The sequence below is a fragment of the Leucoraja erinacea genome, chromosome 1, assembly GCF_028641065.1.
Source record: "Leucoraja erinacea ecotype New England chromosome 1, Leri_hhj_1, whole genome shotgun sequence".
Lineage (NCBI taxonomy): Eukaryota > Metazoa > Chordata > Chondrichthyes > Rajiformes > Rajidae > Leucoraja > Leucoraja erinaceus.
In genome coordinates this window covers 163,002,430-163,029,800 of record NC_073377.1, presented here as the reverse complement: position 1 = coordinate 163,029,800, position 27,371 = coordinate 163,002,430, and the positions used below count along the sequence as shown (strand labels likewise).

The window sequence follows — 27,371 nt, the reverse complement described above, 5'->3', positions numbered from 1 at the left end:
TATCGCGCGGGGCTCCAAAATATTTGTCGCGAACGAAATCTTCGCGCGCCAACAGCCTGTCACGGAACTGACGGCCAAAGTGGGACAGGCCCAAGGCCCTGGACGTCTCAACCTCTCACCTTCAACAGCAGCAGAAGCAGGCAAACCATCGCCGAACTCGGCCTGGGGCTCACGGCCGTTGCGGTCCGGATCCGCCCCCACTTCTACTCCCAGAGCGGGGCCAAGAAAATTGAAGATAGACACAAAATGCAGGAGTAACTCAGCGGGACCGGCAGCATCTCTAGAGAGAAGCAATGGGTGACGTTTCGGGTCAAGACCCTTCTTTTCAGACTGAAGAAGTCTCAACACGAAACATCACCCATTGCTTCTCTCCAGAGATAATGCTGGTCCCGCTGAGTTACTCCAGCTTTTTGTGTCCATCTTCAAAAGACGTCACGCGCTCCAGACGGCTGTGCGGTCGAATGAAGTCACGCGTGTCCTTCATGGGACCGTCGTGGCTCCACGCCACCACGAGGTTGCGTCATTTGCATGCCAAGGACACATAAGTGGGACAGGCCCTTAAAACAATGTGAGCTCAGGCAAGATTTCACACTTCTAGCCCAAATGCTAATCCTTTTTGTAGGATTTTTGTCCACAGATTCATTTTATTAGAAAGTGAAAGAGGCATGGTCACATACAGAAAAATGGAGAAAAATAGTACGGTTATGGGCAGATTCACGGGTAATTTAAGGCCCCATTTCCGTAACCGGTTTCCGTCTCCGCACCAAAGATCCTATAGGATACTAGTCCTATGAGGAACCTTTAATGTACAGGAAACAACGACAACATTCTGCAAGAGCTCCCAATATATCCGAGAGACAACAACCTCAATGCACCTTGCTCCTTAAATCCTCATTCAGTACCCGCAGAAAGCGGGTTTTGGCAACACCGCCTCAATTTCACCACAAGATGGTGCAACAGCTAAAACAAGATCAGTAGTGCAATATTGTTACCTGCTTCCTTGCAGACTGCCACCAGATCCGCACCAACGTATCCATGGGCACCGTCCGCAATGTGTACCAGCTCCTCCTCACTCAACGAGATTGGAACATTCTTCAGAAATTTCTTCAAGATATCGAGCCGATCCGCGGCGTTAGGAATACCAATCTCTATCTCTTTATCGAATCGCCCTGGTCGCCGAAGTGCTGGATCCAAAGCGTGAGGTCGATTTGTGGCAGCAAGGACCAAGAGCTGTCCTTGACTCCCTTCCTGACATTAACAGAAAAAAAAAGTATTCCATAAATACATCTACTTTAAAACCTCAACATTCAAATGACAGGTGCCAAGCACAGGATCACTTATCCACAAAATGCAACATGTGGATTGCTTGAGTTTTATTTTGTAAATACCCATTACCATTCATTGTCATGTTTCATGAATGATCTCCACAATCTAGAAGCACAAAGACAGCAGAGGTATGTATGGGAGTACCACCTCTGCAAGATGTCTTCCATAGAAACATAGAAAATAGGTGCAGGAGTAGGCCATTCGGCCCTTCGAGCCTGCACCGCCGTTCAATATAATCATGGCTGATCATCCAACTGGGTATCCTGTACCTGCCTTCTCTCCATACATACCTTTAGCCACAAGGGCCACATCTAACTCCCTCTTAAATATAGCCAATGAACTGGCCTCAACTACCTTCTGTGGCAGAGAATTCCACAGAATCACCAATCTCGGCGTGAAAAATGTTTTTCTCATCTCTGTCCTAAAAGACTTCCCCCTTATCTTTAAACTGTGACCCCTTGTTCTGGACTTCCCCAACATCGGGAACAATCTTCCTGCATCTCGCCTGTCCAACCCCTTAAGAATTTTGCAAGTTTCTATAAGATCCCCCTGGAAAAGCCAGAGTTGACTAAATTCTAAAAGCTTTTCCCACTGAGAGTACAAGATTCAAACAAGAGTTATCAGTTAGGGGTTCTTCATAATAAGAGTGTCCTGTGTGGAATGAGCTTCCAGGAATCAGTCGTGGTCTGAGCGCAGGTGAACCTTCTCTGTAATTGTATACTGTTTATATGTTATACCTCCTCTCAACCCTGTACTCCCTCTATGGCAAGAAGTGTCCTTACTCAGATTAGGATGTCCTCAGATGTCACACACTATTCTAGCTAGCAATTACCTCACCATTGCTTCCCTGATGGACTAACTGGGTCAGTCTCAGAACTCTTTACCCAACCGAATGGTGGCACTATCTTTACGACAAAGACGGCAGCAATTTTTTGAAACCCCTTTTCTCATGAGCAATTGGAGATGGGTTCAAAATGTTTGTCTAATCATAATGGGCTATGTCCATATTATTGTAACTACACAGAACTACTGGAATTTCCATATTCCAACTATTTAAAAATCATTTATTCCAGCTGCTTTCTTCGTCTTCTTGCTTATGGCGTGCACAGCTTAAAGTTGTAGGACAACTTGTTCTATTTGATCTAACTTGATTGTGCACGCCGGGTTGATTGCATTCATCGAACACAGGGCGGATCACGTGAAGGTTGCAATCTTCCACCCCCCAGCTGCTTTCATAATAAATTATTCCAAAACTATAATCTTTCTTACCAAGACGAACATTGAAACAGAATAACTATTAAGGAGGAAAGCCCTCTCAAATCTTATCATAAGCTAAACACCAATATTTCTAGAAATAATTCACTGTAAGGAAAGCTTTTACAGTGGAACAGAAGTATGCTGTAATGAGTAACTCAGTGGGCCAGGCAGCATCCCTGGAGAAAACTCATAGGTGATGTTTCAGGACCCAAAATGCCACCTATTCCTTTTCTCCAGAGATGCTGCCTGACCCACTGAGTTAGTCCAGTGTCTAGTTTCGGTATAACCCAGCATCTGCAGTTCCTTCCTACATATCCTGTAACGAGATAATAATAATAATAATATATTTTATTGTCATTGCACATAGGTGCAATGAGATTTGGTATGCAGCTTCCATCCGATAGTCATAACTTAAACAACTAATATAATTTAGATACCCCGAGAAACATGATTTATTTTTAAAAAAAGAACAGTAAAACAGTCTAAAGTGCAAATATGTCTGTGCTGGGTCGATGTGCGTGAATACAGTTCAAGGGGGTGGGGCACTCAGCGGGGCCGGTTCAGAGCAGCTATAGCTCTGGGGATGAAGCAGTTCCGGAGTAAGGAGGTTCGGGCGTAGAAGGCCTTGTAACGTCTGCCGGAGGGAAGTAGTTCGAACAGTCCATTACAAGGGTGTGAGGAGTCTTTATGGATGCTGACGGCCTTCCTGAGGCACCATGTGCAGTAGATGCCTCCAAGGCTGGTAGCTGTGTCCCAATGATCTTCTGCGCTCTGTGGACGACGCGCTGAAGAGCTCTCCTCTCCGTCACCGTGCAGCTGAGATACCACACAGAGATGCCATACGTTAATATGCTCTCTGTGGTGCTGACTTATATGTGTGAGAAAAGCACGTCTCCCTTTCATACATATTCGCATGTACAAAAATCTACTATTCCCCATCTTTACCAATTCCCAACATCACCATATTTCCCATAACCAATTGTCAACAGGAGACCCAAATTGAGGGTTATTGAGAGCTCCCATTCATTCACTTCATGTTCATGACACAGAGCATTCAACTAATTTGTGAGCATCAATATGCTCATGTCTTTATCAGACAGACATGACTTCCTAAACCATTCCAATGTGGCTTTGTTACTTGAGATACAGGGAGAATCAAGAATGGCTTCTGGAAGCGTCATTGAGCCTGGATATTAGATCCCAATCATCAACCAAGCACTGGTTCAGGGAAAACATACAACCCCAACAGAATAAACCACAGCATTTTGGAGCTTGATCAAAGCCTTTTTCTCTGCCAGACCATTATGTGCACCCACCAACCTTATCAAGGACCATAAAGTGTGACACGTTGCCTATTTCCTTCGCTCCATAGATGCTGCTGCACCCGCTAAGTTTCTCCAGCACTTTTGTCTACCTTCGATTTTCCAGCATCTGCAGTTCCTTCTTAAACACAAAGTGTGACAAAACACCCCTTTACCCAACCTACCTTAAGCACTAACTGAAAGGTCAAGTATCAGCCTCAAACATCATAAAGGAACAGATCTCAATGCTCTGAACTTTAATTCACTTTGCTGAATAATTGACTTACTATTAATTCTGCCACCCTTTACTCACCGAGCCAATACCATCCATTAGCGTTAGCAGTGATGCCACCACTCGCTTCTCAACTTCATGCTGAGCTCCTTCCCGCTTTGGGCAAATAGCATCAAGTTCATCTATAAATATGATTGACGGTTGACTGGAAAAGAGAGAGAAGCTATCAAACATATCATAAAAGTTACGTACAGTGTTAGCTGCGAGGAGGATGCTAGGAGGCTGCAAGGTGACTTGGATAGGCTGGGTGAGTGGGCAAATGCATGGCAGATGCAGTTTAATGTGGATAAATGTGAGGTTATCCACTTTGGTGGCAAAAACAGGAAAGTAGACTATTATCTGAATGGTGGCCGATTAGGAAAAGGGGAGATGCAGCGAGACCTGGGTGTCATGGTACACCAGTCATTAAAAGTAGGCATGCAGGTGCAGCAGGCAGTGAAGAAAGCGAATGGTATGTTAGCATTCATAGCAAAAGGATTTGAGTATAGGAGCAGGGAGGTTCTACTGCAGTTGTACAGGGTCTTGGTGAGACCACACCTGGAGTATTGTGTACAATTTTGGTCTCCTAATCTGAGGAAATACATAGAGGGAGTACAGAGAAGGTTCACCAGACTGATTCCTAGGATGGCAGGACTTTCATATGAAGAAAGACTGGATAGACTTGGCTTGTACTCGCTAGAATTTAGAAGATTGAGGGAGGGATCTTATAGAAACATACAAAATTCTTAAGGGGTTGGACAGGCTAGATGCAGGAAATTATTCCCGATGTTGGGGAAGTCCAGAACAAGGGGTCACAGTTTAAGGATAAGGAGGATTTTAGGACCGAGATGAGAAAAAAAAATCTCACACAGAGAGTGGTGAATCTGTGGAACTCTCTGCCACAGAGGGTGGTTAAGGCCAGTTCATTGGCTATATTTAAGAGGGAGTTCGATGTGGCCCTTGTGGCTAAAGGGATCAGGGGGTATGGAGAGAAGGCAGGTACAGGATACTGAGTTGGATGATCAGCCATGATCATATTGAATGACGGTGCAGGCTCGAAGGGCCGAATAGCCTACTCCTGCACCTATTTTCTATGTTTCTATGGTTCAGCTGATCGCAAATACATATCTAATTGAAAATTTGTTGATTCAAGGCCAAGATGTAAATATGATCCAGGTTATTCCACTGTAGTGCTGATATGTTGGTAACGTTCCTGAACCAATAATCTAGTGGCCCAGATAAATAATTCAAAAACAGGAGTAAAGCCCACCTCGCAAGCTCCAGATTCAAGTGCAATTAACTAAATAATTTGGAATAAAAAGCCGATTTCAATAATACCAGCCACAACAAACCTACTATATCTCCACAATAGTTCCTCTGGTTAACAGCGCCCATCATAATAGGAATTTGCTAACCTCATCGACTCCGGTACACACGATTGAAGGATAAATTAATGTTTAAATGTTTAGTATAAAACAATTAGGACCAAAATGCAGGTATAAAAAAGGACAAATAAAAAAACAAATATAGATGCATTATGAAGGAATACAGAGACTTGGGGGAAATATAAAAGGAGGACAAAGATATGGCACAGATACTAATTAAATGTTTCACATGAATTCAAAAACACAAAGTGGGAGGAGTGAAAATGAGGAAATGGAATAATTCATGTAGAAAAATATTTCTGAAGAAAATAACAACTCTGAACAAAGATAAATGCAGTAACACATCTAAAACGTTACTCAACAGAGAATAAAGAATGAGATTAAATTGGTATTGAAAGAAGGTGTATAATGCTATTGCTAGAAAACTATGGAGTAGCTATAGGATTTATACCTACATTATTCAGAATGATGCACGAGATAGGAAATTAAAGTGATAAGACAAGATTTGAAATATTAGAACTTTTGCGAAAGGGGAATTGCAATTAGTTTTGGATCGCTCTAGCAAGGTGTTAAGGGCCTGTCCCACGAGCATGTGCCTGCATGCGGCAAGCACGACCTAACCAGAAGCGGGGGCCGCGCGGAGGTCAAGTGAGTGACATGAAGTTCGAGCGAAGTGCGCGCGTGACGAACGGCTTCGAGGCGGCTGCGGGCCGGCAGGCCGTTGCCGCGCGGAATTTTTGAACACGGTCAGTTTTTCGGAGCCCCGCGGGATGTCGGGACTAGCTCCGCACAACTCCATACGGCTCCGGCGATCAAAGTGGGACCGGCCCCGCGAGGCCATACGGCTCAAGCGACCACGTTAGGTTGCGCTTGCCGCATGGAGTCGCATGCTCGTGGGACAGGCCCTTTATATAGGGTCGTGTACTGTAAATGTCTATGGTTACGTTAAAGTTCCTTGCTAATCACAGCAATTTGGAATTTATTTAGGAGTTACCATTGAGTGGCTTCTGCAAAGATCTGTCTGAGCCTTGCTTCACTTTCTCCAAAGTACCTGAAACAAAGGAAAGCAGGAACCCGAGCATTAGAAGATGAAAACATCAACAAAATTGCTGAAACTTTTGAGGCAGCACATGCTGTCACTATGAACCACCTGCACTTGCCACGGACAACCAAACCAATCACTGATGCTCTTTTTCTGGATTCTCCAGTGATGACTTGAGAGGGGATCTCATTGAAGCATATAAGATTGTTAAGGGTTTGGACACGCAAGAGGCAGGAAACATGTTCCCGATGTTGGGGGAGTCCAGAACCAGGGACCACAGAATCAGAATTAAGAATCAGGAGTAAGCCATTTAGAACGGAGACGAGGAAACACTTTTTCTCACAGAGAGTGGTGAGTCTGTGGAATTCTCTGCCTCAGGTGGAGGCAGGTTCTCTGGATGCTTTCAAGAGTTAGATAGGGCTCTTAAAGATAGTGGAGTCAGGGGATATGGAGAGAAGGCAGGAACGGGATACTGATTGGGGATGATCAGCCATGATCACATTGAATGGCGGTGCTGGGTCGAAGGACCAATGGCCTACTCCTGCACCTATTGTCTATTGTCTATTGTGCCAAAGCCATCCCAGTGCAAAGTAATGAGGATCTCTGCAGTGCCAAGTTTTTATATGATGCAATATTATTAGATGAACAGGCTAGGTCAAGACCTACCGACAAAACACCTTGAAAAAACACTTTTACAATTATTTAAGTCGTATCCCCTGACCCAGCTAACAGGCAAACCTGTTAAGGATCCTGATAAAAAACAGTCAATATAAATTTATTTAAAAAATCATAATCCTGAATCAAATTTACGCAAAATCAGTAAATTCAAAAAATTATAAATCATCTTTGTATCTCCTAGTTAGTTGTTCCTTTTCATTGAAATCAATCAGATTTTACAATAGGTGCAGAGGAATATTTCTCGTCCCTCCCCCCCCCATTTTTGTCCTCTCATTATTAGTTTTTCACATTCTCAAGAGACGTGATGCATTGGATAACGTTCCCTCTAGTGTGCCTCAACAATTTGATACTGGCCCAGTAGTGAAAAGCCATTAGCAAATGCACAATCATACAAACACCACATCACTTCCACATTGATTTTCTTATTTTCCTTCAGACTGGTAATTTAGAACGGATGTTGTCATGAGGATACATCACTATCAGTGAAATCTTGCCGCACATATCATTCCACTTACTTGCTTATAATTTCAGGTCCATTGATAACAATGATATGAGCTCCGACTTCATTAGCCACAGCTCTAGCAATCAGTGTTTTCCCAGTTCCAGGAGGACCAAACAGCAAAATTCCTCGGGGAGGTGTAATCCCTAAATCACAACAAAATGAAAGATGGATAGCAATCAAAAGAGTCGTCATTTAGAAACAAAACATGTTCTGTTCATCTTTTAGGAGACGCTATTTGTAAATGATGGGACACTGTGAAGTATCGATGCACAAGGGGACATAAATGCCTTGTATACTCAAGGAACTACAGAAGGGGAAATCTTGAGCAAAACACAAAGTGCTGGAGTAATTCAGCGGGTCAAGGGCCTGTCCTACGAGCATGCGACTCCATGTGGCAAGCGCGACCTAACGTGGTCGCTTGAGCCGTACGACCTCGCGGGGCCGGTCCCACTTCGAACGCCAGAGCCGTATGGAGTTGTGCGGAGCTGGTCCCGACATCGCATGGGGCTCCGAAAAACTGACCGTGTTCAAAAATTCCACGCGGGCAACGGCCAGCCGGCCCACAGCTGCCTCGACGGGCGTGCGCAGCATCACCTTTTAGATGATTTTGCTACCAACAAAGACATATCCCAAGTCCCACAGTTCCCCTTTATCCTCTTTTTCCCCCATCCCATCCCCTGCCACTCACATTCCTCCCTCCGTCCTTACATTCCACTCCTCCTCTTCTTTCTTTGCCTGACATCCTTCTGCCTCCTTTTCACTCCAACCTTTACTATTTACACCACCCATCTGCCAATTACCCCTTCCCCCTTACCTGTACCCACCAATCATTTGCCGGGCTTTGTCCCATCCCACCTCTTTTATCCAGCTTTCCACCCCCACTCCTTCCAAATTTCAGGGGAAAGGGTCCCAACTTAAAACATTCATAACAAGAGGATTTCAGTATAGGAGTAAGGAGGTTCTTCTGCAGTTGTATAGGGCTCTGGTGATACCACATCTGGAGTATTGTGTACATTGTTGGTCTCCTAATTTGAGGAAGGACATCCTTGTGATTGAGGCAGTGCAGCGTAGGTTCACGAGATTGATCCCTGGGATGGCGGGACTGCCATATGAGGAAAGATTGAAAAGACTAGGCTTGTATTCACTGGAGTTTAGAAGGACGAGGGGAGATCTTATAGAAACTTATAAAATTATAAAAGGACTGGACAAGCTGGATGCAGGAAAAATGTTCCCAATGTTGGGCGAGTCCAGAACCAGGGGCCACAGTCTTAGAATAAAGGGGAGGTCATTTAAGATTGAGGTGAGAAAAAGCTTTTTCACCCAGAGAGTTGTGAGTTTGTGGAATTCCCTGCCACAGAGGGCAGTGGAGGCCAAGTCACTGGATGGATTTAAGAGAGTTAGATAGAGCTCTCGGGACTAGTGGAATCAAGAGACATGGGGAGAAGGCAGGCACGGGTTATTGATTGGGGACGATCAGCCATGATCACAATGAATGGCGGTGCTGGCTGGAAGGGCCGAATGGCCTCCTGCTGCACCTATGTTTCTATGACCAGTCCATTCCTTCCACACGTGCTGCCTGACCTGCTGTGTTGCTCCAGCACTTGTTTTTTTTTTAAAGCTTAATTAAAGCTTATTTATACCAAATTAAAATAGATCCATGCTAATCACAGTTTGCAATGTCCTACCATAGGTCAGGAACAGTTGTGGTTGTTTCAGGGGCAATTCAATAATTTCTCTAATCATCTTCAGCTGACTGTCCAGTCCTCCAATCATGTCATATGTGACTTTGGATTTGGATTCTTCTCTGATTTGATCTTCGCTGTTATGTCCTTGCAGGAATTTAATTTGAGTGAGGAAAGAAATGTGGTAAAAAGTATCTTTGTTGCGTTTTAAGCAACTGTTTGACATCAGAACTAGGTCCTCAACAGAAGAGTCACATTTGCCATCTCCTTCCTGAATAGATTCAGACTGTTCGACATCTTCACTGCTGCTCATTGTGGAGCATATTATCCCATTGTCCGCTTCCAGTAATTTTCCACTGTCCACAGCAGTAGAAATTGATATCGTTTGAGAATCTGCCATTGGACAAGATAAATCTGAAGTAGTGCCACCATCTCCGTCCCGAGTAACTTCTATGGCCAAATTGCTGAAGTTAGTTGACAAGTCTATTGCTTCGTTCTCCTGTACTGATTTATCAAGCAAGGATTCCTCATTCACACTAGATGTGACGTTGAACGATGTTTCCATGACAATACCATCCACTCCTTTTATCTTCGTCACCATCAAGTGAAAAGTCCGACCGTAAAACGTAATATTCAGTAAGTTGCCCGGTAATACTATCTTCCCATCTACATGAAAATAAAGTAGAAGATTAAAATAAAATTAGCGGTAAGTCCTATAATTTGTTTTGTATATATACCGAAGCATAAGAGTCATATAGCAAATAAAACAGGCCCTTCAATCCAACCTAATCCCTGTTTGACAAATTTTGTCCATAATCCTCTGAACATTTACTAGTCATGTAATTTTCCAAGTGGCTTTTAAATGTTGTAACTGTACCTGCCTCCACTACCTCCTCTGGCAGCTCATTCCGTATACCTACCATCCTCTGTGTAACAAAAATGCCCTTCAGATTCCTATTAAAATGTTCCCTCCTCACCTTAAACCTATGTCCTCTTATTCTTGATTCTCCTACCCTGAGCAAAAGACTCAATTCCCGTCATGATTTTATACACCTCTACAGGATCACCACTTAGCCTCCTGTGCTCCAAGGAATAAAATCCTAGCTTGCCCAATCTCGCCTTATGGCTCAAGCCCTCAAGTCCTGGCAACATCCTTGTAAATCTTCTCTGCATTCTTTACACCTTAATGATATCCTTCCTATAGTATGGTAAACAAAACCGAGTAATACTCCAAATGCAGCCTCACCAACATCTTATAGTTTTAAGATTATGTCCCAACTTCCCAGCGTAGGTTTACAAGGTTAATTCGCGGGATGGCGGGACTGTCATATGCTGAGAGAATGGAGCAGCTGGGCTTGTATACTCTGGAGTTTAGAAGGATGAGAGGGTCTCATTGAAACATATAAGATTGTTAAGGGCTTGGACACGCTAGAGGCAGGAAACATGTTCCCGATGTTGGGGGAGTCCAGAAACAGGGGCCACAGTTTAAGAATAAGGAGTAAGCCATTTAGAACGGAGATGAGGAAACACTTTTTCTCACAGAGAGTTGCGAGTCTGTGGAATTCTCTGCCTCATGGGCGGTGGAGGCAGGTTCTCTGGATGCTTTCAGGAGAGAGCTAGGTAGGGCTCTTAAAAATAGCGGAGTCAGGGGATATGGGGAGAAGGCAGGAACGGGGTACTGATTGGGGATGATCAGCCATGATCACATTGAATGGCGGTGCTGGCTCGAAGGGCCGAATGGCCTACTCCTGCACCTATTGTCTATTGTCTATACTCAATACTGTGTCTGATGATGGTTAATGTAGCAAAAGCCTTCATTACAACCCTACCCTATCTTGAGAGAATTTTGTACCTGTGTACATTCCCTGGGTAGTGTTGTAAAGCATACAATGAACCTACAATGTGTACACTGGCTGTTTTCCCAATTTGAGGAACTCTTGCATGCAGGATTAAATTGCATTGGGTGAAAATCCTTGCATGATGTAAACATACCCGTCTTAATTGTAAACAATCGCATCCTTAAGGTTCTAGTCAAATTGCAAGATAGCTTTGCCTGCAAAATGGACAAAATTGCACAACGATAGTGCTCACTTTCCATTAATTGAAGTAATCTACAAAGGTTGGTAGGGAGGCAAAAGAATGCAGAAGTGGAGGGGGATGGGAGGGGAGAGGGTTAGAAAACTGAAGAGTGGCAATCTAGTGAACTTCCAAAATGACTGATTTATTTAAATTCTATTTCACTTACTTGATAGAGGTTTTGATTAGATAAGAAAGAAACATAGAAACATAGAAATTAGGTGCAGGAGTAGGCCATTCGGCCCTTCGAGCCTGCACCGCCATTCAATATGATCATGGCTGATCATCCAACTCAGTATCCCGTACCTGCCTTCTCTCCATACCCCCTGATCCCCTTAACCACAAGGGCCACATCTAACTCCCTCTTAAATATATCCAATGAACTGGCCTCAACTACCCTCTGTGGCAGAGAGTTCCAGAGATTCACCACTCTCTGTGTGAAGAAAGTTCTTCTCATCTCGGTTTTAAAGGATTTCCCCCTTATCCTTAAGCTGTGACCCCTTGTCCTGGACTTCCCTAACATCGGGAACAATCTTCCTGCATCTAGCCTGTCCAACCCCTTAAGAATTTTGTAAGTTTCTATAAGATCCCCTCTCAATCTCCTAAATTCTAGAGAGTATAAACCAAGTCTATCCAGTCTTTCTTCATAAGACAGTCCTGACATCCCAGGAATCAGTCTGGTGAACCGTCTCTGCACTCCCTCTATGGCAATAATGTCCTTCCTCAGATTTGGAGACCAAAACTGTACGCAATACGCCAGGTGTGGTCTCACCAAGACCCTGTACAACTGCAGTAGAACCTCCCTGCTCCTATACTCAAATCCTTTTGCAATGAAAGCTAACATACCATTCGCTAGCTAACATACCATACCCAGAAAACCAGTTAATGTGATTTTTAACCTTTCAAAAGGCACTTGATAAAGTGTTTGTCTTCAAGGTTATAGCCCAGAAAAATAAAATGAATTTTATTTAGCACAGATAGAAAATTGGTTAAGTGACAGAAAAAAAGGAATAGGGAACAGTTTTTAATACAAGAATGGAGTTTTGGAGTCATACAACACAGAAATAAAACCTTCAGCCCACCGAGATTGCGATGACCATTCACACATTGATCTAGTTTTCTCAATCTTCACTTATTTCATAGAAACATGCAGGAGGAGGAGGCCATTCGGCCCTTCAAGCCAGCACTGCCATTCATTGGGATCATGGCTGATCATCCCCAATCAATAACCCGTGCCTGCCTTCTCCCCATATCTCTTGATTCCACTAGCCCCTAGATCTCTATCTAACTCTCTCTTAAATCCATCTAGTGACTTGGCCTCCACTGCCCTCTATGGCAGGGAATTCTATAAATTCACAACTCTCTGTGTGAAAAAGTTTTTTCTCACCTCAGTCTTACATGGCTTCCCCTTTATTCCAAGATTGTGGCCCCTGGTTCTGGACTCGCCCAACATTGGGAACATTTTTCGTGCATCTGGCTTGTCCAGTCCTTTTATAATTTTATATGTTTCTATAAGATCCCCCATCTTCCCAACAACTTCTACCAGATTCACCCAAACTATAGAGGCAATTTACAGTGGCCAGTTATCTGATTAACCAACACATCTTGGGGTCTGGGGTGGGGGAAACTACACAGCCACAGAGAGACTACACAACCACACCGAAAGCATGTGGTCAACATCGAACCCAGGTTCCTTGAACTGCGAGGATTACTGGTTTTAACACAAGTTAATGACTTGGATTTGAGGCAGCAGGGCACAAAATCTAGATGTTTTGACAATACAAAATTTGGAAAAAATGTAAATAATAGCAAACTTAAAAATTATTGAAATAACAAATCTGATGAAATGGGTGGACATGCGACAGATTAAACTTAATGTAAAGTGTAGATGATCATATTGAATGGCTGTGCTGGTTTGAAGGGCCGAATGGCCTACTACTGCACCAATTGTCTATTGTAACATTCCTTGATAAATCAAGGGCAGCCAATTTAAACTAGAAGGCGCAATACTAAAAGGAATACAGAGGCAGTGAGACCCGGAGATTGAGAAATGGACAGGATCTTGGGGTTTATAAACAGAGGCAAATAGTACAAGGTCATAGAAATCATGAGGAGGCATTTTATAAAACACTCACTTGGTCATGGTTGAGCACTATTCTAAGTAACGCAGCTCCTGAGATCAATTAAGGTCTTTGATTGAAGGGATGAAGGACTTTTAGTTTGGCGAAAAGAATGAAGAATCTGGGATTGTTCTACATGGAACACACAGAACTACGAAGAAGGGATTGGGTAAAGTATATTAAATCATGAAGGGAAAGACCGATTAGAAAAAAAAAAAATGTACCCTCTGGGAGGCAAATTCAATCTTGATGCTCTAAAGCGAATCAGATACGTCCTTGAATGCAAAACAAATGCAAGCCTATGGAGGAAGAGAGTAAAGGGCCTGTCCCACTTACGTGTCTTTGGCACGCAAAAATTACGTGACCTCGTCGTCGCGTTGAGGCGCGCGGGCATCGTGTGGCCGCTCGGGGCCGGTCCCACTGAGAAGTGCGGAGGGGTATGTAGTTGTGCGCGACATCGCGCGGGGCTCCGAAATTTTAGTAGCGAGCGAAATCTTCGCACGCCAACGGCCTGTCGTGGAACTGACAGCCAAAGTGGGACAGGCCCAAGACCCTGGTGCGACGCAACGTCTCACCTCCAACAGCAGCAGAAGCAGGCAAACGATCGCCGAACTCGGCCTGGGGCTCACGGCCGTTGCGGTCCGGATCCGCCCCCACTTCTACTCCCAGAGCGGGGCCACAAAAATTGAATATGGACACACAATGCAGGAGTAACTCAGCGGGACCGGCAGCATCTCAGGAGAGAAGGAATGGGTGACGTTTCGGGTCGAGACCCTTCTTTTCAGACTGAAGAAGAGTCTCGACACGAAACATCGCCCATTGCTTCTCTCCGGAGATGCTGCCGGTCCCGCTGAGTTACTCCAGCTTTGTGTCCGTCTTCAAATGCCGTCACGCCCTCCAGACGGCTGTGCGTACGCATGAAATCGCACGGGACCTTCGCGGGTCAGTCGCGGTTCAAGACGACCACGAGGTCGCGTAATTTGCGTGCCAAGGACAGGCCCTTAACTGGATGAATTGCATTTCCACTGAGCTGATGCAGATTAAATGAGATAAAAAGCATCCGGTGCTATGACCCATGATTTTGTTAGTCAATAGTGTCTTGTGTAATTAGAATCTTCTTACCCATATTCCTCACCAAGAAGTCAGATAATTCTTCTCTGTTGAAAGATTCATCTTCATCTCTGCAATAAGCAAGGCAAGTCAAGATTAAAACAATTTGGGCTAATGTGCGGGAACTAATGACAATTACTTTAAACAGTGATGGGTCCCAGAATGTCAATTCATTACAGTGTTGTGTTATATTCATGTCATGTCTTCTTTTTTCCCCCCATGGAAGTTTACTCCTTCACCTAGGTTCAAAGTATAAACTGTCAACTCAGCAGGACAGGATACAGGTCCTGGTATCACAATAGAGGTAATGGAATACAAATGAATGATGCCACTAACAGGTATTAAGAACTCATAGCAGCTGACCAAAAACACAACTTATGGTAATTTATTGGTACATTATTATTACATTTCATACTACACAACACAGAAAAAGAAAATAAAAATACGAAAGCAACAGTGGGGCAATAGGGTCTCAGCCCCATTTGGGGTTAGCAATGGTGTTAGACAAGGGGGAATTTTGTCCCCAGTCATTTTTAATCTATATATTGATGACCTGTCTAATCAATTGAAAGCCTGTAACACTGGGTGTGTGATTGGTAACATTTTAGTGAGCCATATTATATATGCAGATGATCTTGTGGTCTTTAGTCTATCTAGCGCTGGTCTCCAGCAGCTCCTTACTATATGTTCTGTGTATGGTGTGGAACATGACATTAAATATAATGCTAGTAAGAGTGCTGTTATGGTCTGTAGAACCAAAGAGGATAAATGCCTAAAATATCCTGTTTTTAAATTGTCTGACAACAATCTTAGTGTCTGTAATAAGATAAAATATCTAGGGGATATTATTAGAGAACAAATGACAGATGATGAGGATATTTATAGGCAACGACGCATGCTGTATGTACAGGCAAATATCCTCTTGCGTAAATTTGGTGCGTGTGCAGATGTGGTGAAGATGTCGCTATTTAGAGCATACTGCACACCACTCTACACTGCGCACCTGTGGTCAAACTATTCAAAGACAAGTTTGCAGAGACTAAAGGTGGCATATAACGATGCCATGAGAACACTGCTAAGGCAACCTAGATGGTGTAGTGCCAGTAATATGTTTGTGGCTGCAGGAGTCAGTACTTTAGAAGCTATCCTAAGACACCACATGTATAAATTCATTTGCAGGATAAATGACTCTAAAAATGTGCTTATTGTGGCCTTGTCAAACATAAGGGTCAGCACTACACGCTACGAATCCCAGCTATGGAGACACTGGTATCGTTGTCTCGTTGTAGGACATTGATCATCTTTTAATCTGGATTTTTAACTTAAGTATTGTGGGGTTTTGTTAAATATAAATTATGATGTTTTTATGTGATATACCATGATTTTATATATATTTATGCTATTTGATATGCAATGCATTTTTTATGCAATGTTGCCCCTTGTCTGGACCTTGAGTCCGAAATAAAGTTTATTATTATTATTATTATAAATGCTGGAAATCTGAAATAAATACAAATGAGGGAAATAGCAGATTAATGGCTAACATTGGATCTACAAGATACAAACCTCAAAGCTACTTGGACTTCCTCGGCCTGCAGTACCGGACCAAGCAGTGGCTGGGCAGTAACAACATCATTCACTTTAACCTTTAGATTCTTCTGTGCGATTCTATTCAACCCGATTTTACCCGCTGGGAAACTTGGTACAGGCCATGCTGTGCATACCTACGAATACAAGTGTTAATCCTGCAAAGTTAGAAGCTCTGTACATTTGACCAACTACACAACAGCATACTGCATGGTACCGAAAAAACACACTGCATATTATCGTGTCATATTGCAATACATAGGGATTGTGTATGAAATTGTGGGAAAGGGCAGATCTAGTATGTGTAAAGGTGGATCATTTCCAGTACAACTGTGGCCACGTGAACAGGCTGCCAACTGATACATCAAATGATAATTCACTGAATTCCTCAAACTAGGAGCAAGGTCACTTCATGCAACAGATAGCTGCCATATAATATCAATCTCAGTCAGAGTGGACTACTGGACAAATTCTGATCCACTAGGGGAGACTCTGCAGTTTTGTGTCTCAAAATTGTCTTAGGTATTTCATCTGGTTTTCGGATGGGGAATGCATGTATTTTAAATAGCAGGCATCACAATGTGTCAAGAGAGAGGATCGGATCGAGTAATATTTTTTTTCCCCCATCCATCATTTCTCACATGCAAGATGTTAATCCCACAATGTTACAATATTGACAAGAATAATAATCAAATAATACATTGTTTATTATACTCTAGCAGCTATGTGTAAGTAGGGAGTACAGATGCTGGTTTACACCAAAGATAGACACAAAATGCTGGAGTAACTCAGAAGGTCAGGCAGTATCTCTGGAGAAAAGGAATAGGTGATGTTTTGGGTCATGACCCTTCATCAGACTGAGAGTCACTGAAGGTATGGGAAGGTAGCTACATTTAGTAAGAGGCTGGTGCAGGCATAATGCGCCAAATGGCTTGTCCCTATGCTACACTGTTCTGCGTTCAAAGTTCTAACTTGGAGGCACCATCATTTCAATTTCTTGGTTGACGGCTAAATGTATTGTTGGGCCTTTGGAATTTAAGTACATGAGGTGATCATGCTTCAATCATAATTCAGTTGTCCCAGGATATTGACTTAGTAATGAAGAAACTGTGACACATGTCCGAGTCAGAATGGTGCATGGGAAAACTTGTAGGTGATATTTCATTACATTGCAGTGCTTTTGTAAATTAAACAATTAGAAAATAAAGATAATGAGAACTTTAAGTAAACCAACAGGAAAGTGTTTGCTCTTATGTTTCAATAGCACGTACCTCCTGGCTGCCAGCAGCACTGGTAAGGAGGATTGGTCGGCCAATGCAGATATTTGCCAGTTTTATGTTGTTGAGACCCATTTGAGCGAGACATCTTCGGCAAGCCTTAGGTACCTTCTCATCACCTACAAGAAAAACAATGAAACCATAATGGATACTTTGATTTTCCAATGTTTACCAGTCAGTCTTGCATACCTTGCACTTCATAAGATAGTTTGGCATAAATCTATTTACGTTTAAATGTGCTCCTCCATTCTCCGTCCTGCCACCTATTTTGCCAGTGAGATCAATCTGGCTTGTTTTGTTGCTCCCTATTTTTTATAATACAATTGTTGCAGCCAGAGAGAAACCATTTGATACCAGCTGAGAGAATGGAGCAGGTGGGCTTGTACACAATGGAGTTTAGAAGGATGAGAGGAGATCTCATTGAAACATATAAGATTGTTAAGGGCTTGGACATGCTGGAGGCAGGAAACATGTTCCCGATGTTGGGGGAGTCCAGAACCAGGGTCCACAGTTTAAGAATAAGGAGTAAGCCATTTAGAACGGAGACGAGGAAACACTTTTTCAGAACAGAACGGACCTGTCCTCCGCTCGACTCCACGGAGGAGTGTTCCATCTGGGGGGGGGGGGGGGGGGGGGGGGGGGGGGGGGGGGGGGGGGGGGGGGGGGGTGGGGGGGGGGGGGGGGGGGGGGGGGGGGCATCAAGGCAGTAGGATCGCATACCCGGCTCTCCGCTATCCCGACACCGTGCCGAGCCCAGCCCCGCTAGCACCTAAGCAGCGGGCTGGAAGTACCGCCATGGAGGCGTCCAGCCGGTGGCTCCGACTTATCGGACGGGACGTCTTTCCACCCGCCCGGGGGAAAAGACAGCCGCTTGAACAGACCTGCCCCCCGCTCGACTCCACGGAGGAGCGTTCCATCTCGCGGGGGCAGCAACAAGGCGGTAGGACCGCTTACCGGGCGGTCCGCTATACCCCGACACCGCGCCGAGCCCAGCCCGCTAGCGCCTGAGCAGCGGGCTGGGAGTAAAGCCACAGAAGAGGCGTCCGGCCGGTGGCTCTGACTTATCGGACGGGGACGTCTCTCCACCCAGGCGGGGGAGAGACAGCCGCCTAAGCCGCATGGAGCAGCTCTTGGAGCAGGAGCTCCAGCGAGGTGAACCCCAGGAGGGGCGCTCTCGCAGAGGGGGTCAGGCACTCCCTCCACGGTGCCTTGTGCACTGTCCATTGCTTCCTCCTTTCCAGAAGATAGCTTTGATGACCAGGATTGGGCTGGTCAAGAACAGGGGCAATAGCTGAAGATCTCGGGAGTATGCAAGGGGTGCAGGAACAGGAAGAGCTGCTAGGTGTGGTGGACAGCTACGTGGAAACCCCACGTACAGGAGGCCATTAAAAGCCTGACGACAGCCATCACATCGTTTTTCCTCGTTCCATGGACAAATACGGAGATGACCTCAACCTTCTTAAACAAGTCATCAGACCTGCCATAAAATCCTACATTGCGGGGTTGTGCATACCCCAGCCACTGAGCCAGACCCACTGCTCTTTGGCAAAAACCTCACAAAGCATATGAAGGACATGCAAGAGGTTTTACAAAACTTTCGGCTCATGAGGGCAGGGCTGGGACGAGTAACCAAAAACAGTAATTCCTACGCAGCAGCACCCCATCGCGTCCATCAGTCAACGTCTACCATATCGGACTGATGAAAGCTCGGGGTCCGCATTCTATCACCGAAAGTCTTCTTTAGACCAGGGCCCAGAGCGGACCCCATGGAAAATGTGCCACCCCCCAACGTCACCGCCACGTCAGACGACGTGCAACACTCGTTGGACCGGCAGGAAACAGAAGAATACCCATAACCATGGAGGTAGGTGGGTCTGGTTCCTACCAGTATATAGAGTAATACTAACACATGGGAGTCTATCACGAGTGATCAGTATATACTCAATGGCATTAGTGAATACAAATACAATTCATAGTAGAAAAATTGCCACCAGGTCAACATTCACCCCAGAGGGTATTTTTACCCTCTCCGTTAAAGAAACAAGACGGACAAGCTGAACTGGTGAGAATAATTACAAAGGGTATCATGGGGAAACCTGAACCCTTGCAATTCGTATCAAATATATTCACTAAACCCAAAAAAGATGGTGGATGTTGCATCATCATTGACTTAACTTCACTAAATATGTTTGTTAAGTATATACATTTCAAAATGGAACCGGTTGTTACTGCCAAACAACTTCCAAAGGATACTTCATGGCAAGCATTCATCTTAAAGATGTTTACTATTTAGTACCATTCACAAGGATCATCGCAGATACCTGAAATTTACCTGGATGGGGCAGCTATAGCAGTTTAAAGCGTTACCCAATGGGTTCACATCAGCCCAAGAGTGTCACCCAGACACTAAAACCAGCTCCGGCAATATTCAGAAGACAAAAACATATTGTCATGGCATATCTTGATGATATCCTAAATGGTAGGCAAGACCATGAAATTGACTATGTTAGCAGTTCAGCTACCAAACAGTTATTCAAAACCCTGGGGTTATCTTACATCCAGATAAATCTAAGTTGAAGCCATCCACTATCATGGACTTCTTGGGCTTCACAATTAATTCAGTCTACGTGACTGTAACATTGCCAAGAGACAACATAGTTGAATTGGCACAATCATGCAACAATTTAATGGTCAACAAACTACCAACTACTCGACAAGTAACAGAGTAATTGGGAAAATGGTAGCAGCATTTCCGGCTACATAATTCGGACCTTTGTACCAAAAACAACATACAGGTCATTATGATCGTTTCATGAAGTTACCCACTGAAGTAATATCAGAACTACAGTGGTGGGCAAAAAACGTTTGACATAGTTTCAGCCTATTATCATCACTAACCCTATGTCAGTTATCCAAACAGATGCCAGTGCTCAAGGCTGGGGAGCAACTAACTCTATATCCAGCACAAGTAGTAGATGGACTAACCCAGAATCATCATTACCACTTACACTGGGCATTAATTATCTAGAGATGTTGGGTGACTTTTATGGTTTAAAAGCATATGCATAAATATGCATCACTTGCATGTACGGTTATAAATAGATAATACTACGGTGGTGGCCTACATTAACCATATGGGCGGCATAAAATCGGTATCATGCGACAAGTTGGTCAACACAATTTGGCAATGGTGTGTCCAAAGACATATTTGGCTATCAGTAATTTACCTACCAGGTAAGCTAAATACAGTGGCAGACACCAGGTCACGTAAATTTAATGACAACATCGAATGGATGTTAAAACCCCCCAAAAAAATTTCACAAAAGTTATCAAGCAATATGGCACGCCAGATATCGATTTATTTGCATCGAGGCTGAATCACCAGGTACCTATGTATGTCGCTTGGGAACCAGACCCTGAGGCAGCAGCGGTAGATGCGTTCGCGCTGGATTGGGGAAATTCTTCTTCTATGCATTTCCTCCCTTCTGCCTCATCAGTCGGGGACTACGCACAGTACAAATGAACTCTGCTTCAGGTATTTTGATAGTACCCGTCTGGCCTACATAGCCATGGTTCCCAATACTCCATGACATGGTTGTTGAAACTCCGATGGTATTCCCCAGTGACCCAGAGTTGTTAACACCCAGTGTCGGGCACAAGCCACCCGTGCCATGAAAAAATTAAACTCCTGGGTTGCAGATTCTGCACAAACCACTTCTGGGACTGGGATTATCATAACAAACCGTCGACACCATGTCAGCATCCCTCCGAACATCCACTAAAAAACAGCACTTGTCCAGCATCAAAAAATGGGAGAAGTACTGCTTGGATACAGGGACCACCTACTCAACCGCTACAGTTACCAACGTACTGGAATTCCTGGCGAACCTTCACCACGATGAAGGACTCAGCTACAGAGCCATCAACACAGCTAGAATTGCCCTGCCTGTCTATTTAAAGCCAGCTCCAGGACAACAGGCCATGGGGTCCCACCAGCTGGTGGTCAAACTAATGAAGGGTATTTACAACTCTAACCCCCTAAACCAAGGTACACCCATATATGGGATGTCAGTGTGGTCCTGACATACCTCAGGGATCTGGCCACCAGCCAGATCCCTCAACCTGGAACCATCTATGCTCAAAACACTCATGTTGATGTCACTTGTAGCTGCACAGAGGGTCCAGTCACTACACCTATTGCGACTGGATACCATGCTCACAGCTCCAGACTAGATCTCTGTCGTTATCCAGGGAATGATCAAACAGAGCAGACCAGGAACACCTAATCCAGTCGTGGAATTACCGGCCTTACCCGCCAGAAACACGGTTATATGCCATGACCCTATTATCCTACATAGACACAACCAAAATATTCGAGGGAGATGAAAAGCCTTGTGGGTCAGTCATTAAAAACCTTATGGTCGGGCGACGAGCCATTTCGAGATGGCTCAAGCAGGTGCTAAAAGCTGCTGGGATAAAAAATAACATGTACAAATTTCATTCCACCAGGGCAGCATCCACATCAATGGCTAAAAGAATGGATGTGCCTATAAACCACATCCTGGCTACAGCAGGATGGTGGGGGGAAAGACAATTCAGAAATTTTATAATAAGCCGTTGGCAAAACCTGTTTTATTTGCAGGAAAGATTTTACAGACTGCAAATATTTAATTTAAGCCCTGGGGAGCAATTTAATTTCTTTGTTGTTATTGTTAAAAAATACCATTGTGTTTTTCTACAAACAGATTCATTGGTTGGTTACGATAACACACTTCCTCCCTCAAAGACTTCGGCAGTGATGTAGTAATAACTGTTACACTGTTTGAAATCACAGAGCTTTGAAATCTTCACGGAATCACTCACGTGACTCCGAAGTAAAATAGTAAGATTAAACGAGAACTTACCAGTTTGAAGTTTGATCTGTATTTTATGAGGAGTTACGATGAGGGATTACGTGCCCTCCGCTCCCACCCTCAATAATATGGGTCAAATTCATAAACTGATGTCTCCTTATCTTTACTATGTTTACTTCAATAACTGTGTCTATCTGTGATTCCACACCGCTGCTTTGAAGTATGCCGCATATGCGTGCTGAACGGGTTCTTCACGTAATCCCTCATCGTAACTCCTCATAAATTACAGATCAAACTTCAAGCTGGTAAGTTCTTGTTTAATCTTACTATTTTATTGCATGGCTGTATGGTGAACAGATTTCACTGTGCCAACTGGCACATGTGACAAATAAATGTATCTTGTATCTTGTATTGCTCTTCACTGCAGCATTGGGCCACAAATGAAATCACAGCCTTAGTTTATTCCAGCCAATAGAAGTCCCAGAAAACTACGAATACTGGAAGAATAATTGGAATAAACTAATGTACTTGTGGTTATTTAAGGTCATGGATATCACTGCAGGAGTTATTCAGGGTATTTATCTTAAACAAACCACATACAGTTGCTTCAACATTGATCTAACATATGACAAAATCAGGAGAGTTGTTTGTTTTTATTCGCATAGTATTCAATTCAGTTTTCAATTCCTCAAAAAACGAAGACAGAGATAGCTGGAAACACTCAGCATCTTTGCAAAGAGCAGCTAGTTAATGTACCACATACTAGAAACAGGGAACTACAGATATTATTTTCCATAAAATTACACTTCATGCTGGAGAACCTCAGCGGGTCACAAATGCCCATGAACAACGGCATGGGGAATTACCATTGGTCAGAAACTCACCACCAGTACTGTGGAGCTGCTCAACTTCATAAAGTTGTTCTACTAACTGCAAAGCGCAAGTCAGGTGTGTGACAGTGTCCTCTCTATTTGCCTGCACGAATACAGGCCCAACAATTAAAGGATTTTACTCAATCTATGTGAACATGGAAACACAAAAGTAATTGAGTCCAGCTAACAGAGAGGATTATCCTTTATCCTCGAAGGGCCAAATGGCCTACTCCTGAACCTATTTTCTATGTTTCTATGATTTCCACAGGACTCAGTTTTACCAAGGCTTGTCAACTGTGGTGAAATGCTTCATTGATGTCAAGCCAATAGGTCTCATCTAGCCTTCTTTGTTTTCTGCTTTCCTTTTGCCATTTCAGATTTCATTCCTCACCAATATAAACACAGGTTACATTTATGTAGGCTAATGCAGGCCTTAAATTCCAGTTAGAATTTAATATTGAAGCATAACTTTTATTATTCACTAGCCTTCACTATCCACCTTCAGTTTGCAATACTACAACAGGTATCAGTCAATCTCTCTGATCTGCATCCGATCATGGACTGTCTCTTTATCTCCTGTCTCCTCCCTCCCTTTCAACTTCAAAAGTTTCATTTTTTCCTTGGTTCTAATAAATGGTTATCAATGTGGAACATTCACTATATCCCACACCAAAAAATGCTGCTTGTTCCAAATATTTCCAATGTTTCCTGTTTTGTTATGCCAAGGATAAAACTGTCTATTTTAGGCATTCACTCTACAAATACCATCAGGCCGTATGGGGGCTTGGGAAGGCACATTAGTGTTCTCCCTATGAAGGCGTGCGTAGAACGCATTGAGCTCGTCAGGAAGTGATGTTTCGCTGTCGTTTGAGCTTCCTCCTGATTTCGCCTTGTAGGTGATGGCATTCAAGCCCTGCCATAGTTGTCGAACATCCGCCCCATCCACCAGCTTAGAGCAGAAGTCCCTTTTGGCCTTTTTGATGGCCTTGTCAAGGTCGTATCTGGACTTCTTATTACTCATCCCACATTTGAGTACTAGGTGGATCACCTTGCAAGTCACAATTCTTCTAGAATATAGTCAATACTGTTCTAACATGATGACAGTTTCTGCCTATGTCACCAATTCGGCCAGACCCCTACCTACCACCTTTACCACCCTCCAATACCTTTCCCAATCACTTTAAATCTGTGCTTGCAGTGCATAACCTGTGAATCTGATTATTTGATGCATTATCTGAATTAGAAGGTTTTGGTCATTCTTCCATAAGATACCAAATGTTGCAGTAACTCCCCGGGTCGGGCAGCATCTCATGTGAACATGGATAAGTGATGGTTCGGGTCGGGACCCTTCTTCATGCTCATCATTCAGGATCCCGACCCGAAACGTCACCTATCCATCTTCTCCGGAGATGCTGCCTGACCCGCTGAGTCACTCCAGCACTTTGTGTCTTTTTCTTTTCAACCTGTATCAATTAGCAGGTTCTTGTAATTTTTCGTGTCATCCCTTTCGATATGAATACACCCATTTTGAAACAAAAGTTGCAACTTTGCAAGTACTGAAACATCCATACCTTTGTCTAAGGTGTCAGTGACTGCCAGTGAAAGGCAAGGCTGGGGCTTGGTCTCTGCACTGTCCAGCTCAGCCCCGGGACTCGGGGCACCGGGGGAGTTCGCCGGCGATCCCCGACAGTCAGCCCCAACCCTCGGGGAGGAGGCGCCCTGACTCCGCACCGGTTTGCACTTGGCTTTCTTTTTGGAGGACATGGTGTCTGCAGGGCAACCTCAGCAACAAGACGCCGTTTCCATGCGGCAGCGCGGCGCTGATGTTAAACTTCCCCTGTGAAAGGGGAAAGGGCAGTCCGCCCACTACCGTAATCCATCACAAAGAGACGCCAGCAACACATATGATAAGACTGGGTTTCATTTAAATCACCCTTTCTTCCATTCATGCTGTTCCGTACGAAATATCTCATTCAGCACTGTTCTCTATGTTCAGGATATCTTGCCTTCATACGTTTGGCAATTTCTTATGAAATTGTTTTGAATAATAAGTAACTAATTTCCTAAGTGAGTAATTTCCTAACTAAGTAACTAATAGTCAATGTCAATGCCTACTGTGCTTTGTTGTGCTGAAGCAAAGCAAGAATGTCATTGTCCTATCAGGGACACATGGCAATAAACTTGAACTTGACTTGATTTGATAAGGGACTCAAGATGAAGGAACCATTAGGAGGTAGTGGACCATTATATGATAAGCTGTAATTTGAGAGGGAGAAGGTAAAATCGGAAGTGTCAGTATTGCACTTTGACAAAGCGGACTATGGAGACGTGAGGGAGGAGCTGGCCAAAGTTGACTGGAAACGGACCCTAACAGGGATGACGGTGGAACAGCAATGGCAGGAATTTCTGGGAATAATCCAGAAGGTGCAGGATCATTTCATTCCAAAGAGGAGGAGAAAAGATGAAGTACGAACGTAAGCTAGCCAAGAATGTAAAGGAGGATAGTAAAAGTTTCTTTAGGTATGTGAAGAGGGGAAAAAAATAGTTAAGACAAATGTGGGTTCCTTGAAGACAGAAATAGGTGAATTTATTATGGGAAACAAGGAAATGGCATACGAGTTGAACAGGTACTTTGGTTCTAAGGAAGACACTTTAGCGGTGCAGAGATAATGACCAGTTTATTTAAACAGATTTTATTTCGAAATTGTTTCTTGGTCAACACAACACAAATAATCTTCCAGATGTACTAGGGGACAGAGGACCTAGGGTGATGGTGGAACTGAAGGAAATTCACATTAGTCAGGAAATGGTGTTTGTTTTGGGTAGACTGATGGGACTGAAGGCTGATAAATCCCCAAGGTCTGATGGTCTGCATCCCAGGGTACTCGGGGAAGTGTCTCTAGAAATCGTGCACGCATTGGTGATCATTTTCCAATATTATATAGATTCTGGATCAGTTCCTGTGGATTGGAGGGTCGCTAATGTTATCCCACTTTTCAAGAAAGGAGGGAGAGAGAAAGCAGGGAATAATGGACCAGTTAGCCTGGCAGCGGTGGTGGGGAAGGTGCTGGAGTCATTTATCAAAGATGTAATAGCGGTACATTTGGATTACGGTAACATGATCGGTCCACGTCAGCATGGATTTACAAAGGGGAAATCACGCTTGTCGAATCTTATGGAATTTTTGTTGTAAGGATGTAACAAGAAAAATGGACAGGGGAAAACCAGTGGATGTAGTGTACCTAGAGTTTCAGAAAGCCTTTGATAACGACACAGCAGATTAGTGGGCAAAATTAGAGCACATGGTATTGAGGGTAGGGTATTGACATGAATAGAAAATTGGTTGGCTGACAGGAAGCAAAGGGTAGGGATTAACGGGTCCTTTTCAGAATGGCAGGCAGTGACTGGTAGGGTGCCACAAGCTGTTGGGACCACAGCTAGTTACAATATACATTCATGATTTAGATGAGGGGATTCAATGCAACATTAGCAAATTTGCAGATGACACAAAGCTGGGTGGCAATGTGAACTGTGAAGAGGATGCTGTGAGGATGCAAGGTGACTTGGACAGGCTGGGGGAGTGGGCAGATGCATGGCAGATGCAGTTTAATGTGGATAAATGGTGGCAAGACCGGGAAGGCAGATTATTATCTGAATGGTGTCAGATTAGGAAAAGGGGGAGTACAACGAGACCTGGGTGTCCTAGTATATCAGTGACTGAAAATGCAAGGTACAACAGGCAGTGAAGAGAGCTAATGGCATGTTGGCCTTCCAACAATGTCCCAGCTACACTAGTCCCACCTGCCAGCATTTGGTCCATATCCCTCCAAATCTATCATATCCCTGTTCTTGTGTAATACGACGATAGACACAAAAAGCTGGAGTAACTCAGTGGGACAGGCAGCATCTCAGGAGTGAAGGAATGGGTGACAATAGACAATAGGTGCAGGAGTAGGCCGTTTAGCTCTTCGAGCCAGCACCGCCATTCAATGTGATCATGGCTAATCATCCCCAATCAGTACCCCGTTCCTG

General features: G+C 44.0%; 1 protein-coding gene across 2 annotated transcripts in view; it reads right to left on the bottom strand.

Annotated features, from left to right (window-relative positions):
* Positions 1–25,205, bottom strand: part of spata5 (spermatogenesis associated 5) — a 334,835-nt gene extending 309,630 nt beyond the window's left edge. Inside the window, exons 1-9 of one of the 2 annotated variants that reach the window (XM_055647374.1) lie at positions 24,911–25,205; positions 17,609–17,733; positions 16,317–16,474; positions 14,763–14,821; positions 9,448–10,110; positions 7,776–7,905; positions 6,535–6,591; positions 4,198–4,321; positions 993–1,248 (exon numbers count right to left, since the gene is read on the bottom strand). In XM_055647374.1, the coding sequence (XP_055503349.1) occupies positions 993–1,248; positions 4,198–4,321; positions 6,535–6,591; positions 7,776–7,905; positions 9,448–10,110; positions 14,763–14,821; positions 16,317–16,474; positions 17,609–17,733; positions 24,911–25,103 (1,765 nt within the window). In that variant the 5' untranslated portion in view covers positions 25,104–25,205. The remainder of the gene's footprint in view (positions 1–992; positions 1,249–4,197; positions 4,322–6,534; positions 6,592–7,775; positions 7,906–9,447; positions 10,111–14,762; positions 14,822–16,316; positions 16,475–17,608; positions 17,734–24,910) is intronic. The other variant, XM_055647365.1, reaches the window with a different exon arrangement.
* Positions 25,206–27,371: the final 2,166 nt, after the last annotated feature.